This window comes from Dermochelys coriacea, chromosome 8 (genome assembly GCF_009764565.3).
Source record: "Dermochelys coriacea isolate rDerCor1 chromosome 8, rDerCor1.pri.v4, whole genome shotgun sequence".
Lineage (NCBI taxonomy): Eukaryota > Metazoa > Chordata > Testudines > Dermochelyidae > Dermochelys > Dermochelys coriacea.
In genome coordinates this window covers 7,345,843-7,363,368 of record NC_050075.1, presented here as the reverse complement: position 1 = coordinate 7,363,368, position 17,526 = coordinate 7,345,843, and the positions used below count along the sequence as shown (strand labels likewise).

At 49.2% G+C, this 17,526-nt stretch overlaps 1 protein-coding gene across 2 annotated transcripts; it reads right to left on the bottom strand.

Moving 5' to 3' along the window:
• Nucleotides 1-693: 693 nt before the first annotated feature.
• On the bottom strand, nucleotides 694-15,663 carry LOC119860056 (zinc-binding protein A33-like). Of its 2 annotated transcripts, none has more exons than XM_038413226.2 (7): nucleotides 15,518-15,663; nucleotides 14,128-14,402; nucleotides 12,683-12,778; nucleotides 7,223-7,456; nucleotides 5,815-5,834; nucleotides 3,733-3,848; nucleotides 694-3,590 (listed from the first exon to the last, which is right to left on the bottom strand). In XM_038413226.2, the coding sequence occupies exons 2-7, from the start codon at nucleotides 14,398-14,400 to the stop codon at nucleotides 3,046-3,048; spliced, it is 1,284 nt and encodes a 427-aa protein (XP_038269154.1). In that variant the 5' UTR covers nucleotides 14,401-14,402; nucleotides 15,518-15,663; the 3' UTR covers nucleotides 694-3,045. The 2 variants fall into 2 exon arrangements, with proteins under 2 accessions (XP_038269154.1, XP_043376394.1); XM_043520459.1 differs by lacking the exon at nucleotides 15,518-15,663 and adding an exon at nucleotides 14,927-15,061.
• Between the last annotated feature and the right edge of the window lie 1,863 nt (nucleotides 15,664-17,526).

Below are 17,526 nucleotides of genomic sequence, written 5' to 3'. Positions count from 1 at the left end.
GCTGCATTTGCACTATGGGACTAGGTTAGCACAGCCATAACATACATGTACCCTAAAAGGGAGCAGGGCGGAAGGAGGCAGGCCATGAAGAATCCAGATTCCAATGGTTTTAGATTAAGTTCCACCAGTATAGTTCTGATGGAAAATACCTCACTCCCCTCCACCCACTGACTGCGCCTAGTCACGGTTGCATCTTGTTTCCAAGCAACTTGCCAAAAGGAGAGGAAAGTGACCACCAAGGCTACAAAGAGTGACAGCAGCTGGCAAGGGTTTCAGATTGCCACGTCTGGGGCGTGGGTAAGGGTAGGTCGTGGGGAAGGAATTTTCTTAAAATAAAGGCAGCATAAAGAGTCCCAGCCAGCGAGAACGCAACCACATTGCCCAGCACCCTCTCACTGCATTGTCATGTTGTGTGTAGGGAGTGTTGGGATGGGTTCTTCCCTAACCCAAAGGCCACACTGGTGACAGGGGCCTCAGATTCCCCCTCCAAGCCTTTTCTTCAAGACCATCCTCCCTTCTTTCCCAGCACCCATAATCCACATCCAGCCCATATGACAGGGGAACAAGCTAGTGACAGAACTACAAAGAGACAGGGCGGGTTACATGCACCCCTTGTCTGCTGCAACCAGGTGAGGTGGTATCGCTTGAGTGTATGATGGCAAGACAGGAAGACTAAGGCAGCATGCAGCTGTCTTTTTAAAAAGCTTTAATAGCAGCACAGCAGCTAAGAGTACAGTATATAAGTCACCTGCAGCTATACCAGCCTGCCAGCATGGAGCTGTTCATTACATTCACTTAGTGGAGAGTGCCCTCTGCTGGCCCACCCTGTTCCCATGCAGGGAGCAGGAACCCCTCCCTCGTATCCTTTGAGGAAACAAACTTCAAGCAAAGGAAATTCCACAGCTGGGATTAAGAAATTCTTCAAGCATCAACACTAGATGAAAGGCCAGTTTACCAACTGCTCAAGCGCCGATGTGAGAGGGAGCACAGGCTGGGGATCAGAAGTGCTGGCTGCAGAACGAAGACATTCCTGCTGAGGATTGTGTAGCAGAAGATTTTAAGATTACATGAATTTTAAATCACAGCACTGAAGAGCTGATCACATGGCACAGCACAAGCCAGCACCATGAAAGTTCTCATGCAGCTCTGCCAATGCATGCCAGCCTTCACCTCCAGCACCCCTGCTACTCCAGCCCTCAGGTGCCTCCTCCATCTGTGCCAATGTATCCCAAGTCTGATCTTCAGTACTCCTGCTACTCAAGCCCTAGCTCTCCCTCTTCCCCCATATCACTGCCAATGCACCCGATTTGCAGCACCTACACTGCAACAGTAGGGCAGCTCTATTTCCCTAAACCCCCAAACAAACTTCTCCGCCAGCAGCCATAGAGCTCAATCCTGCAAGGCGCTGAGTGCCTCTTGGGAGCTGCCACGGTCTCACCTCTTACTGACTTCAGTGAGAGCTGAGGGTGCTGGGTGCTGTACACATGGAACAAAAAGACTGCTCCTGCTCCAAAGAGCTTACAATCTAAACAGATCAGAAACCTGCCTCCCCCAATAGTCTCTGGAGCAGCCTTGGAGAAGACTTGACTTTCGCCAGGAAGCGTGTGAGGGGGAGGCAACCACTCAGAGTGGCAATATTGGCAAGAGGTGCTTCCACATCAGCTCAACTCCTCTCTTCACTAGGGGTGCAGGGAAAGACAAGGGCTATAGCATCAAACAATCTGAGAGCCAAACACAAGCCGCCCAGTCGGACGACATGGGAAGAAAAGTTCGATGTGCAATAATAGCAGACACCCCTTGGCCCCTGAATTGCCCTCTTCCTCCCAACAGTTTCGCATTCAGAAGGTTCCAGACTCTCTACCCTGCTCTCTAGAGAGTCCCTGAGACTCTGCCCTGTCACGCTCCGTCACACACTGGGCAACACAGTCCTCTGCTCACAGGCAGAAAAGGGGAGGACTGAGCCCCCCACTTTGTCTCCTGTGACAGAAGTGCATGGCTGTTAAAGGCCACACCATTTGTGCAGAGAAAGTAGGGGGGAAGCAGAGAAGGTCAGTAAGGCTACAGCTGTCCTTCCTCTCCATTGGCTCCTCAGGGCTCCCAACAAGCTGGCCACTAGGATAAGCAGTGTCCACTTCACAGATCAAATTCATAGAGTAAGAGCAGCAAAATCTCAGTAAGTCATTGAAGATCCATCCCCTGCCCCCATGCTTGTTCCACTCACAGCCAGCACTGTCCATTGTGTCACGAAGATGCAATCCCCACCATGCAACAGGCGCCTCCCCACCGACCAGGAGCTCCCTAGAACTTACCACCAGACTTCTACCTGATTGTTCCAGTCCCAGAAAGGCAGGAGCCCTTTGAAGACAGCTGTTTGAGTAGTCCCTAATGAGCCTCCTGGCCTTTTCCTGAGTGATTACACCAATACAGAATCCAAATCATCGCTTCCATTGTGCAATTCCTGATTTTCACGTAGGTTGCCTAGTTTCCTTTGAATCTTCTCACAGTCTCTACCAAAGCGACTGCAGAGAAGAGGCTGTCTATTTATCAGTGTCACTGGCTGCTGCACAGCAGTGAGATGCACCATCTTTTTGGTGTGAGGAAGGCTGGGGAAACCTCAGCGCACAACACACTGTGCCTTAAGCTGAGCTGAGAGTCCAGGACGCCCTCACCCCCGTGCCAAGGCAGGGAACAAAAGACAAAATACTGGGAACGAAGATTCAGTCACTTCCTCTCTCCCTACAACGTAAGCCACAAATGGAGACTCTCCCTGACTCTGCCCTAGAGCCTTGGGATTTACAGGTTAGGCTGACCAAAGTCCACACACCTTTGCTACATTCAGTCCAACAGTAAATGACCAGGCACTAGGGCAGGGCGGAGCCAATTGAGCTGTTCTGGAAGGCGATTTCTATTCCAGAGAGAGTCCAAGCAGCAGCAACTACAGCCAAACCAGAAAACACCACCAGCTCCCAGGGCCACATGTTGTCTATCTGGCATCTGCATGGCTTCCTGGGAGACTGCCTGCCCCCCTAATCCCCTGCATCACCATTACAGAGTCAGGTGGCAGATTCTCATGGGCTCCACGTTCAGCTTGCCGTCGCTGAAGCAAGTGCTGAAGAAGGGGCAGAACCTGCGTGCGGCAGCCTGGTGGAAGGTGAAGAGGTGGGTCATGTCTTGGGCGTCGTAGAACGCCACCTTCCCCTCTTTGCAGTCCAGAAGGACCCCCACCTTCTGGAGACAGCTCCTCGGGGCAAGGCGCACCCATGGGGTGGCAGTGGCCCAATACTCCGTCCCGTTCCTCAGACGAAGTGCCCAGTAGCCACTCTCAGGGCACAGCTTGACCTTGGCTGCCCGGTCCACGGACTCTGCTGCCACTCCCAGGTCCCACTTGGTCTTGCTGCCCACCCAGACCTCCCAGTAGTGGCTCCCGCTGTCAAAGGTCTCGGAGCCCAGCACGTTAACACACTGCTGGAAACGCTTGGGGCTGGTGCAGACAGGTTGCCGCCTGTCGCTCTCCGTCACTGCAGTCAGGTCTTTGGAGAAGATGAGGTTAGGGTGGGCTGATTCGGGGTCAAATGTCAGCGGGGCGGGAGCTATAACAGAGTTAGAATTTGTCAGGGCTTTGCTCAATGTTTTTCAGTCCAGGTGACTTCCCTTCCCTAGGCGCTCCTCCTCTGCCCACCTCCCTACCCGGACATTTCCACACCTGAGGACCCTGCACTGCGTCACACTCACCAGGGTGGATTGACTGCAGCATTTGTCTCCAGAAGATGTATTGCAGGGGGCCACTGTACCGCTCTCTGTGGTGCTCTATGTCCAGGGCAGGCGGTGCCTCCACATGCACTGGGGGCCTGGGCAAGCAAGAAGGGGCAGGAGTAAGGCACGGTCTAGACAAGGAGCCAGCTGTTTTTATAAAGCCATTAGTAAAAGAGGACTTAGACTGGGGGTGTTTTAGGAACGAGGCCTTTGTGGGAGGCCAGGGACCAGAGCCAGTGGACTTAGCGGGGCAGGGTATACACCAAAAGGTCCAGGGGGTGGTTACATCCTGCCAAGGAGATCAAACAGGAAGTCACTCTGAGGGCAGAGCGATTAGTAGATACAGAGTAACCTCCGAGCTGAGACAGTCTGCTGTTCTGTCTCCCTGCTCCCCTACTGGCTGAAATGCCCTGGAGAAGGAAGGTGCAAGCCCCCCAGAAACCTTGGGCCAAATTCAGCAGAGATGGGCATGGTGTCGTGGCTGGTAAAGCAGAGCAACATGCACTGGTTCACCATTCAGCAAGTATGCAAAATGAGCACGACTTACACACCACTGACCACGTTCTCAGCCCCACTCAGGCCAATTCTGGCTGCTTTGCACTGCCAAAGCAGGCTCCTGCTGCAGCAGCTCCTTCCCCTCCCCCTAATTCACAGTGCAGGGAGTGGGGAAAAGGGGCACAAATGCCTCTTTGGGGCCAGTGGCAGCTGGCATAATTTCAGGCCTACCCTAAGGTTGCTCTCAGTTGTGCCTTGGAGGTGAGCCTAGAGACCCCCAGGATCTGAGAGCAGCCAAGGTGGCTCAAGTTCAATTTTGCTCCTGCCCCCTCTTCTCTGATCTATGCCAAGCACTGAAAGGCTGGTCCCAAGGGGGCAGAGAGAACAGTAAAAGCAACTAAACAGGATGTCATGGATTTACAGGGTCATCTATGTCCCAGCCTGTACCCAAGTCCCTTGGGAGTGATCCCTTTAGGGTGCCACAGGGGCAGCCCAGTGGCCTCCATGACTCTGACACTAGGTCTTCAGGTGCCAGCGATCCCTCTCTATGGCTTCCTGCAGCAAGTTCCGTCAAGCCAGACTCCTGTGGGAGGCCTGTCCTTTACTCACTAAGAGCATTGCGCCCTGAAGGGGTATTTACGGTGACACCTGGCCGCCTTTTCAAAACAAGGTAACAATTTATTAGTCTCCTGACCTCCAGAATCTGAAAGTACTTGGATCACCACAGGGAAGCAAAGGTTAAGCCAGTATTCAGACTGGCCAGTGCCAGGGCTCCCATAAGCCATGTGCTCTCTGTCTCTGCCCCTTGGTCTCTGTCTCGGGTGAGAGCCACTGTGTTTCCGGTAGCTCAGCTTTTCACACAGCCACCTGACACCTTTCCCCTTGTTCTCCAGCTTGGGGGCCTTTGCTCTGCTTCTTTGCAGAAAGTGGGAGGGAATCGTCTTTCCTCTTGGCCTTTGGTCACTGGGTGTGAATATCTCGGCCACTAGAGTTTCCATTGTCTGTTCCGGATTCTCCACTGACACGTGTAGACTCTATTCAGTTTGTTAATGACTCTGGTCTCCAGCCAAATGGCTATCGGAGTCCAACACCTCATCCCTTTCCTTTGCAGTCAGTATATAGCAGCATAAAACACAGAGACAACAGGGGTGTGCATAAAAATACAAATATTACCAACATTTCCATATTCATCACACATGGCCCTCCGGTTTAGCTTGTACACCCTGTTATTTGATGCAACAGTTCTCCACTTTTCCCTGATGTGTAATTCATGCTCATTGTAAGCAGCCAAATTGGTACCTGCGACTTCATTTTCCCACTTCCACTATAGCCCACGCTTCCATTGAACCTAGACCCAGGAGCCCAGCACTTCTACATGAGAGCATCTGATGCTCGTTGGGGGATGGATTCTTCTCCCCGGGCTGGCTCCATGCCAATAGTCTGCTAGACAATTAGCCATGCTTTAAAAACTAAAAAGATAACAACTCTTCCCACTGTCCCCAGCCAAGGAGGGAAGATAAAAGCCTCATGAAAAGGGAAACAGCCTGTTTAATTCCAGACACGTACCTGATAGCCACACTCTCCACCTGCAATGAAAGGCAGAGAAAATTAACAATCACCGTCCTTAATTCATACAGCTGCACAAACAAATTAACTACCCTTTTTCCTGCCACCACATTCAAACACAGAGAAGATAAACATATCAGTCCAACTGGACCCCAAGAGGGGATGGACATTGTGTATATAAACTAAGGTTGTTTTAGAGGGCTAGGGGATGAGGAGGACGACTCTGAACACATCTAAGATGCCTCAGTCCAAGGGACTGAGAATTAGATCCAGAAGAGTGGGAGTGAGACACAAAATTGCAGCTGTGTGTCTAATAAAGAGCCAGTCTCCAGAGAGGTTTCAGGTTTCAGAGTAGCAGCCGTGTTAGTCTGTATTCGCAAAAAGAAAAGGAGTACTTGTGGCACCTTAGAGACGAACAAATTCATTTGAGCATAAGCTTTCGTGAGCTACAGCTCACTTCATCGGATGCAATGGGGAGGGGTGGGGGGCATGGCTGCCCATGGAGACAGGGAATTTAAGTGTGTTTTGACTCCACAATCAGAGAGGAGCGAGTTGCCTGGGTGCTCCAGCTTTGTTTTTATGGCCCCGTTAATGCTTTCTCTGCAGCCCATCAGTGCTAGGGAAGGGAGTGCCACTGAAGCACACTTTCCCAGCAGCGGCTTGCTCACTCACTCACCTTGGCTGCCAGCTATTCACAGTTGCCAAGAACAATGACGGACGATGATTTCTTAGAACATGAGCCTCGGCAGATCCAGCTCAGCAATGCTGCTCAGCGCTGCTCCTTTCGCCTAGGCCTAGGGTCCCTACATGTCTCCCCAGTACAGACCACATCTTAGTAGAAAACTTGTCTCATGAACCACCTCCTCCCCTCTCATTCACAAAACATCCTTGTGGCAACCTCTGCAACTTCTTACACGGAAAAGTAATTTGGAAGAATTCAAATGTATTTTAATGTTTCTATGATGTCATTTAGCAGATGGAAAGAGAGGGAGGAGGTCACCTCTTGACCAGACAGCTTTGTAGGGACCACAGCAGAAGCTCTAGGCCAGTGTTTCTCAAGCTCTCTGATGTGGGGGACCGGCAATTTTCTCCCTCACAACGTGAGCACAGACTGACAGCTGATGGCGCCGGTCCGCAGACCACCACCTTGAGCAGCACTGCTCTAGACCACCCAGAATCTGTGGATCTCAATTTTGGACTGTAGATCTTGCCCTGACTTGCTGCTTCCCTTTCAGATGTGTAAGCCTAGAGTCCCGGGCAGTCCTACGGCACAATATAGTTTCTTCTGCTGCTCTCCAACTTCCCGATCAGATTTTGAGCTGTCCCCACCATGTATCAGCATCCTACTAACATCCTTTGCTCTCCTTCCCAAGCCTCAGTGCGTTAAGAGCTGGCTGAGCAATCTCACCTCCAGCAGTAATGAGTCTCCCGTCTTGTTCAGGATTTCCTGTATGTGCTCAATGTTCTTTCCCAGCTCTGAGATCCCCTCCTCCAGCTGCATGATGTCCCCACGCAGCCTCAACAGTAACTGCTCCTCCTCTTTGGCCAGCTCCATTAACACAACTCTCTCCTTTTCCTCCAGGATTTGATGAAGTCGCTCAAATTCTGCTCGAATCTTAGAGTTCAGCTCCCCAGAGGCTTTCTGAGCAGAGGTAAATGCCATAAAAGACACAGTGAAAAGGGTTGCAGGTCCATTTCCTATAGGGTTTCAGAAATCTCCAAAACTATGGGGCAGAGGAAGGGAGATAAAAATAAAAATGAAGGGCTTTAGATCCACAGGGGATCAATGACTGGGGTACTTTTAAGCAGATACACACCTAGTATATATATATAATGCACACACACAGTGAATAGTCTGGAAGGCTAATGTCAATTCCTTTTTGAATTATTTTTTTCCTCTAAGTCTGCCACTTTGGATTTAATTAAAACCACTTCTGAGCATCATATGGATGTGATCCCACTGACATACAGCTTCTGCTCACACAGCTAAGACTTGCTACCTACACATACAATGTTTGGAACATGGTTCTATGGTAACAGTAACACACCAGCTACTGATTGATATGGTCGCATGAGTCCAAGTTCTTTTTGTGGCCATTATACACTTCTGGGCAATTTGGGGGTGGGCTTTGATGATCAGTGAAAGTGCAACAGCATCCAAAGGCATTAGCAAAGGAGCTAATTTCACCTGCTTAGACAGGGTGGATCAAGGATGCACCTGCTTTTCAGATGGATTGTTTGGTCCAGCAACTGCTACTTTTAGTCATTTCCAATAACAAGACTAAAACTACAATGATGAGAGATAAATCCTGTTTCAGTTAGTCTGTACCAAGCTATTTTATTTACATCTCTGTATTAATAATGTTAATACCTAGAGGTGCCCCGGTCACAGAACTGTATACCGCCATCACAAAGTAGCAAACACAGTCCCTGCCCTAAAGTACTTACTGTGATGTTATATCCCATATTCTTCATAGGAATATGGTTATATTAATATGGCCCAAGATATATTTTATGCAAGATGGGCCTTGTAAGGTATCACTGGAAAGGTTAAGATTTACTGAATGTGATTATCCAATCTGTATGCATGGATCATTTCTGTATCTAAAGTTAGGAATATTGACTATGTAACAATTACAATTAGGTGCATATTTGGGAGACACCCACCAGACAACTGGCCATCACAGCCTTGATGGGCCATTAGGAAGAAACAGTAAGACTGTGAAGATACTAATCTCTCTCCTTCCTGAGAGGCAGCTGTGACACTACCAGGTCAGGTGGTCCTGTCACCTGATACAAAATACCACCTTGGACACTGCTGGTACTTTTCCTCTGTGGGGGGGATGGGGATCAAAAAAAGGTTTCCAACCTTAGATAAATCCTTTTTAAGGCTGGGGAGGGGGTTAATCTAGACTCTCCTCCATTGCCTACCCAAGAAGAAAGACTGCTGAAAGTACCTGGAGGGACAAAGGAACTAACCTGAAGGGAAAGGCAGGAGTGAGTCCAGACTGAGACAGGGGTCCAGTCTGTAAGAAGAAATAACTGGAACTCTAAGCTACAGAAACTCTGCAACTTACCTAAAACAACATTTAGGGTGAGAAATTACTTCTTGAAACCAGTCTCTAAGATCTTAAGCTTAGTATGCATGTTTTGTTTTATTTGTTCAGTAATCTGTTTGGTTCTGTTTGCTATCCCTTAAATTACTTAAAATCTGTCTTTTGAAGTTAAACTTATTTCTTGTTTATAACATAACCCAGTTTGTGAAATTCATAATTTGAGGGATGGGGGCAAGAAGCTGTTCATCTCTCTCTTCACACTGAGGGAGAGGGTGAATTTTTATGAACTTGCGCTGTGCAGATCTTTCTACACAGCGAAAGACAATACATCTTAGGTATGCACTCCAAGGGAGGTGGGCACCTGAGTTCTGGGACAAGTCCCTTAAGCTGAGTCTTTCCAGAGCTGATCTCAGTGTCTGTGTCTTTCTGCAGCTGGGTGTAGCCCTGCCTGCATAAGAGCTAGAGGAGGGTTAAGAGCCTGACTGAGTAAGACAGGATAAAGGGGCCCAGGCTGGCGGAACAGGCGAGGTCAGTGGTATCCCAGTACATCAGGTGACACCTTAAAGTGGGGGGCAACCCATCACACTTACTATGCAAGCATATGATGAAATATAGCAGGTGGATACAAACAGGCACTAGGTAACAATGAGACAATTATGGCCAGTGCGATAAGCTGTGGTCATGGCACACCAGCCCATTGCTGAGCGTTTTGCGAGCTCCATGGCAGAGGTCTAATCCACAACGCCCAGCCAGTGACTTGCTCATACCACCAGAGATGGTTATTTTTACATTTTGGGATGCAGAAGAGCTCAACCAAAACTGAAGACTCTCCTGTGAAATCAGCACACGGGGCCCTGAAGGATAAGGTGCATTAAAGTGAATGTGTCCAGGCAGAGCAGGCCTGAAGCCTAAATGGTAAGTGGTATTCTGAGTGCCGCCCCTGCCCTGCCTTTACAGAACTTTTCACAAGGAGATTTTCTCCAAAGGAATTTAGTACACTGTTAAAGCACCACCAATAAGCATTTGTTTTCTGTACCAGCTGACTTTAGCTTGCAGCACGCTCAGCTTTGCTGCAGGCCGACATTTAGACTATGCCTACACTGCAAGTGTAACAGTGGCATAGTTGCAGCTACATCATTGTAGCGTAGACATTTGATGGAAAGTTATTTTCCGTTGATCAGATAATGCACCCTTTGAGAAGCGGTAGCTAGGTCAACAGAAAAATTATTCCACTGACCTAGATGCTTCTACAGTAGGAGTTATGTTGACCTAAGTAGGCTGCACAGGGTGCAAAATTTTTCACAGCCCAGAGCAATATTGCTAGGTCGACCTACATTTTAGGTGCAGAGCAGGCCTTATTCTACACTGAGTGGCTCTTTGGATTAAGACTCAAAACGAGCTGTGGGTGGCAGGGGGAGGGGCACAACCCAGCTGCTTTTGCAGGAGTATTTAATTAGAGAAATCAATGTAATATAGCCAGAGAGTGGATAGAAGGGAAACCTTCCCCCAGCCCTCCCTGCTAGAGGCACCACTGGAACCCTGCTTTGGGACCACGTGGATGCCACTAAGGTTCTCAGAAGTAAAGTCACTGAACTAAGCTTTTCAAATTACCTCTTTGAACTCAATTACCTTGTCTGAATTGCTTTGACAACAATCTGGGAGTAATAAGAACATAAGACCAGCCATACTGGGTCAGACCAAAGGTCCATCTAGCCCAATATCCTGTCTTCCAACAGTGGCCAATGCCAGGTGCCCCAGAGAGAATGAAGAGAACAGGTAATCATCAAGAGATCCATCACATCACCCATTCCCAGGTTTTGGCAAACAGAGGATAGGGACACCATACCTGCTCATCCTGGCTAATAGCCATTGATGGACCTATCCTCCTTGAACTTATCCAGATCTTTTTTGAACCCTGTTATAGTCTTAGCCTTCACAACATCCTCTGGCAAGGAGTTCCACAGGTTGACTGTGCATTGTGTGAAAAAAACATCCTTTTGTTTGTTTTAAACATGCTGCCTATTAATCAACTTACAGGTTGTAAATTCTAGACCTAGGTTAACATTTTCAAGAGGGCCTAAGTCTCAAAATTAAACTTGGAAAATGTGAGTTGGTCTCATAAGTCACTTTGGAACCTTTGAAAATTTTATCCCTAGTCTGAGGTCCTGAGCTGCAGTGGGGCTCTGGGCTTCTGCATTTGAAACGGTAACTCAGACAGAGATGTGTGCGCCATCTCTGAGCAATTAATTCTACAGGTTAATTATGTATCAGGTAAGACATTATTGCCTTTTGTCAATTTTAAACATACTACCTTTGAGCTTCACCGAACATGCACCTGTTCTTGTCTTATGAGAAGGGGTAAATGGATGCACTCAATTTACCTTCTCTATAGCATTTGGTATGTATCTCTCGCTATCCCTCAGCTCATTTGAACAACTCTACGTTTTCAGTCTCTCCTGGCCCCTGTTTTCCTTGCTGGTCTCTGAACTCCCCTGCCCCTCTAGTTCTGCTATATCTGTTTTCAGATGAGGTGACCAGAACTGAAGGAAGTATTCCACATGAGAACACACTGTCGATTTATAACTGCATCACAATAGTCAGTATTATTCTCGCCCCCATTATTTGGTTTGTCTGCTGCAGCAGACTGAATGACGGCTTTCACTGACAGGTCCATAATGAGCCTTGCAGCTTTTTCCTGAGTGATTACAACTACTTCAGAATTCAAATTATTGCTTTTATTGTGCAATTATGGCTACCTTGCATTGGTCAACACGGAATATCATCTGCCATCATGTGGCTTGCTCACATAGGTTGTCTACGTTCTTTTGAAGCTCTTTCATCTCCTCTGATTTACATAATTTTATGTAAACCACAGGCTTTGCTACCTCACTGCTCACCCCCTTTTCCAAACAGCTAACCTATGAAACAGCACTGGTCCTAGCCTGGACCCTTCGGGCACCCGCACTGCTAATCTTTCACCATGGCACAAATTGATCATTTGTTCCCTCTCCTTTGTGTCTGACTTAGCCAGTTTCTATTTACAGCAGAACTTTGCCTCTCACTCCATTATGATTTGTGTGGGGATGTGTGTGTGTGTATATATATATAAAAATAAATCCGCAATCTTGATTGTTACCTAATGAGCTATTGATACGCAATTATAAAGGTATGCCCCCAAATTAAACTATTACATGGCTTAGGGAAATCTGACAGATCCTTAGGCTCAAAATGTAGCACTGGTGAGGAAAAGCTCTGATGTATTTTACTAAGGTTCAGGAGCCTTTAGCGGGCTTTGTACACTCATCTGTAATTACCCTACAGCTATCTCTTTACGCGCTTCAATTACAGTTATTCATCTTCCCTTCTGCAAAGGCATCTCAGCAGATCAAGTGTTACCTTGACTGGGGAGCTGTTTTTTGCTGTCTCTGCAGTATTTTTACTTTGCTGGTTTTAATCTTTTGCCCATAGTCTAACAACGATACTAGGCATAAGAAGACAGTGACAGCAGGTATCTGCTGTGAGCCTGCTTATTGGTCAGGTTGTTCAAGGCCCCAAATAACTCAGCTTTTGATAATATTCCATTTTTATTCTTTTCTCCAGGTAGAAGAGCTCTGATAATATCCTGCCTGATCCTTACTCACCCTGCTGGCAAGCTCGTAGCAGCAGCAGTGTGAAGCATAGGGCCAGTACATTATTACAGGAGGCTCTTGGGTGTGCAGCGCCTATACCAGTAACCTCTCAGTCTTCCCTTATCCAAGTGAAAGGAATTGCCATGGAGCCTACACAAGCGTAGCTGGGAGAACTGGCATTACCGTCAGACTACAAATATCCTCCTCCGCTATGTGCTTCATTCTCACAAAGTTCTCCATCTCTCGCTGGTGAGCTCGCAGCGCATTTTCAAGATGTTTCTAAGAAGGAAAAATAAAAGGAGACCATTTCACTACTCGGCTGTTTTACATAACAACATAAGAATGGCCAGACTGAGTCAGACCAAAGGTCCATCTAGCCCAGTATCCGGTCTTCCAACAGTGGCCAATGTCAGGTGCCTCAGAGGGAATGAGCACAACAGGTAATCGTCAAGTGATCCATCCCGTCGCCCATTCCCAGCTTTTGGCAAACAGAGGCTAGGGACATCATCCCTGCCCACCCTGGCTAATAGCCATTGATGGACCTATCCTCCATGAACTTATCCAGATCTTTTTTGAACCCCGTTATAGTCTTGGCCTTCACAACATCCTCTGGCAAGGAGTTCCACAGGTTGACTGTGCATTAAGTGAAAAAATACTTCCTTTGGTTTTAAACCTGCTGCCTATTAATTTCATTCATTGACCCCTAGGTCTTGTGTTATGAGGAGGAGTAAATAACACTTCCTTATTTACTTTCTCTACACCAGTCATGATTTTATAGCCTTCTATCATCTCCCCCCCTTACTGGTCTCTTTTTCAAGCTGAAAAGTCCCAGTCTTATTAATCTCTCCTGATATGGACACCATTCCATACCCCTAATCATTTTTATTGCCCTTTTCTGAACCTTTTCCAGTTCCAATACATCTTTTTTGAGATGGGGAGACCACATTTGCATGCAGTATTCAAGATGTGGGCATACCATGGATTTATAGTGGAGCAGCCTACATGTATGGCACTGACTTTAGAAGGGCAAGTAGCAGCTGTTTAAATCAAAGACTCCACATAAGGCAAGAACAATCAACCAACCAACCTCAGGTGTATATTCACGGGCTAAATTGATTTTTTTTACACACATGTGAATCCAATGGGTTGGGGAAACTCCAGATTCAGGATACATAAGAGCTGGAGATATAAGTTTGCATGGGGTTTAACATTTGTTTGTTTTGAACTCTCTGGGGCAAGGAGTCTCTTATCACTTGTTTGTACAGCACCTAGCATAATGGATCCCTAATCCTGGATCGGGGTCCCTACATGTTACAAACAATAACAAAGTGTGATCAAAGTCACAAGGCAGCAACAAGTGAGCAATGCAAGAGACGCAACAGCACAAAAGCTAAACTACAGACTGCAACTCGCCAGGCGCTAGAGAGAGGAATAGGGAACCAGTCAGTAAGAGAAGCAGAGAGAGTCTTCATCATGCTCTGCCCAGGTGAAGGCTGCATATGTGGTTTCATGGCTGAATGAACCAGTCTCAGAGAAGTGGGTGGGTAAGAGACACGTCAGATATCGGCTCTATGCTGTTCTGAGGCATGACTGATGCCTTCTAAATAGGCATGCCAACAGCCACTCACCTGCATTTTTCTCTTGTGGTCCTCTGAGCTGCACTTCCGCACCTTCTCCACCACCCCCGACACTAGATAGTGGGGGCGAAAGGTGCGGCTGGAGAACTCCCTTCGGCACTGGGGACAGGAAGCCACACGGGGGCACCTGCCCCAGTAGCCTTGGATGCATGCCCTGCAGAAATGGTGCATGCAATCTAGCATGACAGGGTCACTGAAGAGCTCACAGCAGATGGCACAGGTCAGCTCTTCCCTCAGACTCTGCTCCTGACTCCGGCCAGCCATTCCTGTGCATACACACGGCACACTCCTGGATCTCACACAGGGGTCAGAGTGACAAACATCCAGCCCCCCTTTTCCCCCACCCACATACTCTGGACATCTGACCCTCTCCAACACCTACCCTGACACACTTTCCACTCTACTTTGGCCACACATCAGCAAGCCAGTTGGTTAGAGGGTTTATTGCCAGAACTCAGTGCTACAGCAGGAGTGCCCAGAAACCATGAATGGGCCCCGTGACCTGCAAACTCTCTGTGCACTGCCCTCTCTACGGGTTTCTAAAGAGACATGTTTAAGTTTACTGCAGTGCAGCGAAGTCCAGGCAAGGGGTCATTTCCTTTAAACTGGGCCGAGTCCGTAACTTCCCTTAACTTCAGCAACAATTCTCCAAGGCTTCTTTGGGTAATTAACCCTGCGGCCCCAACACAAGCTGTGCGTAGGAGATGCAACCCTGAGTCCAGGGAGGCCTTCTTCTAGCTGTTGTAGGGTGCACTCCTTATCTCCAGCTAGGGGAAAGGAGAGTGCTCGCCATCACCGTGAAAGCTGGGCAGGTTTCTACAGAAACTACAGTGATGGAAAATATCCACCTCCCCCACTTTGCACAGCGGCTCCTGCCATACCCTCCACCACCGTGCATAGTCTTGCACACCCCTACCCTGCCCCAGCTGGCCCCCCCAAACTCTTAATTCTCCCCACCCGGCCCCCCGCCCCCTTCACTCCCCCCACCCCAGAGCCGGCCCCCGCCCCGCCCCGCCCCCTTCACTCCCCCCACCCCACCGCCATCCAACCGAACCGCCCCCGCCCCCTTCACTCCCCCCACCCCAGAGCCGGCCCCCGCCCCGCCCCCTTCACTCCCCCCACCCCACCGCCATCCAACCGAACCGCCCCGACCCCTTCACTCCCCCCCCCACCGCCATCCCCCCTTCACTCCCCCCACCCCACCGCCATCCAACCGAACCGCCCCCGACCCCTTCACTCCCCCCCCACCCCACCGCCGGCCCCCGCCCCCTTCACTCCCCCCACCCCACCGCCATCCCCCCGAACCGCCCCCGCCCCCTTCACTCCCCCCCGCCACCGCCAGCCCCCCTTCACTCCGGCCCCGGCCCCGGCCCCCCCTTACTGCTCGGGGCTCAGGCGGCGCCTCCCCGCCGCTCCCGTCCGCCAAAGGCCACCAACAAAGCACGGCCGAGGGCCGCTGCCCACGCTCAGCGACCCGCCCTCCCGGGTGAGCGACACCGGCCTACACCAATCGGAGCAGAGCTGTGCAGGCCACGCCGTCGCCTATTGGCCAGCAGGCTGCGCCGCCGGGGGGGGAGGGGGTGTGCGTGGTGTCCCGCAGCCCAATGTGAATCCCGCACGGCCAGGATCCGCCCCCTGTAGCCCCCCCCTCGACTCCCCTCCCTGGGCAAGACCCCCCCCCGGGGCACCGCACCTCCCCCCCCAGCCTCACACCTCAGGGGAGCTAGTTTCAGTTCCTGTCCAGCTCATGGCTGCCAACCCCCCCCCCATTGGCCTGAAGTCTCCAGGAATTAAAGATTCCTGAGAAGCACCTTCCAGGGCCGGCGGACTTTGTTCTGCAAAGACTTGCCCTGGTTTAGGGTCTCTGTCCCAAAGCCCTGCCTGCCTGCCTGCCAGCCGTAGCTCACGAAAGCTTAGGCTCAAATACATCTGTTAGGCTCTAAGGTGCCGCAAGTCCTCCTTTTCTTTCTGGGGCTACGGACCCACACGGCTGCTACTCTGAAACCCGGCCAAGTGGGCGTTCGCCCGCGAAAGCTCCTGCTCCAATACGTCTGCTAGTCTATAAGGTGCCACGGGACTCTTTGCCAGGTTCCTGGAGGAACGGTTAACTGGTTTCACAAGGCCTACGACGCCTGGATCAGAGGGCGGTGTAAATCAGGGGAGAAAATGGCCCTTCCGCTTGAAATATGCTCCCTGGGCAAGAGATGTCCTTTTCAGTTCACTCTCCACCCTCCCAGCCCCCCCGAATCACTCCGCGCTATAGTATCGCTGGCGCCAAGCACGCAAAACCAATGAGCCCCAGAACCTGCAAAGTCATGAGAGAAAAACAAAACATGCTGGGTTAGTTTTATTTGCTTTCTGGTTTTTAACCCTTTAAGAGTCATCTTTTCAAGTTTGCTCCACAACCACAAGGGCTAGAAACTTTGGTTAAAAAAAGAAGAAAAGAAAAAAAAAATTGACATTTTCATGTAATCACCTGACATCAGGACCTGGGACTTTCAGAAAGACACCACATCATTTAAATATTCATGACCCAGCCATAGAGTAAAAAATTCTGAACTATTTTAAATGAATACATTTAGGATAATGATTTTATCAGAGGAGTTATTATTTGCATTCCCCCGGTGCCTCAGGACACTAACCATAGACCAGGACCCCATTGTGCGAGGAACTGTAGAAACAACAAAAAGCTGGTTCCTGCCACAAGGGGTTTATAATCTTTATATGTCCAGAGACAACAGATATAGGGACAGACAGGGGAGTACAAGTAAACAATGAGACAATATTTGTCAGCATGACAGGCAGTGGTCTCTGCACATTAGCAGCCTAAACATTGTCGAGTTTTTGTAGGCATCATGGCATACGCCATCTGCTCACAGACACTCACAAACGGAAAAGGTTAAAATCCCTTTCAGAAATTACTTGTTGCAAATGATTTGCTCAGCTCTACTTGTCCCACACTATAGTCAAGTGCTATACTGGAGAGCAGCTCCACATAAACTTGGTCTTCCATTGAGGCTACGTGCTGTGCCCTCCTTATTTTATAAAAGTGTTGCTAATAATCACAATTAAACAATACTAAATGTAAGTGTGTGGAATATAAGTTCCCACTGGACCCAATTTTGCAGTGTGGCACTTCACCTGCAGAGTAGGGAACTACCGAACATAAGTATGGACGGCAGAATCAGACCCTATGAGATTTGTGCTTCAGTCAAAACCTGCATATGCTCAGTGATGCTGTGGGATAATGTCACTCTTACAAATAAGTACATGCTGTCAAATCAGGATGTACAGCCCTATTAATATGATCATTTTGCATTCTCCAACATCAGGAGGAAGAGGGAGATGTGAAGCTGTGGCCAAAACAGTATTGAGTTTTTTTCTGCCCTT

What these genes read in the sequence shown, in the direction of transcription:
- LOC119860056 (XM_038413226.2), bottom strand. Translation starts at nt 14,400, where the DNA reads ATGGCTGGCCGGAGTCAGGAGCAGAGTCTGAGGGAAGAGCTGACCTGT. An exon ending in GAGACTCATTACTGCTGGAG is followed by an intron (nt 5,835 to 7,222) that starts GTGAGATTGCTC and finishes CTTTCATTGCAG; the next exon opens with GTGGAGAGTGTGGCTATCAG. An exon ending in GTGGAGAGTGTGGCTATCAG is followed by an intron (nt 3,849 to 5,814) that starts GTACGTGTCTGG and finishes TTGCTTGCCCAG; the next exon opens with GCCCCCAGTGCATGTGGAGG.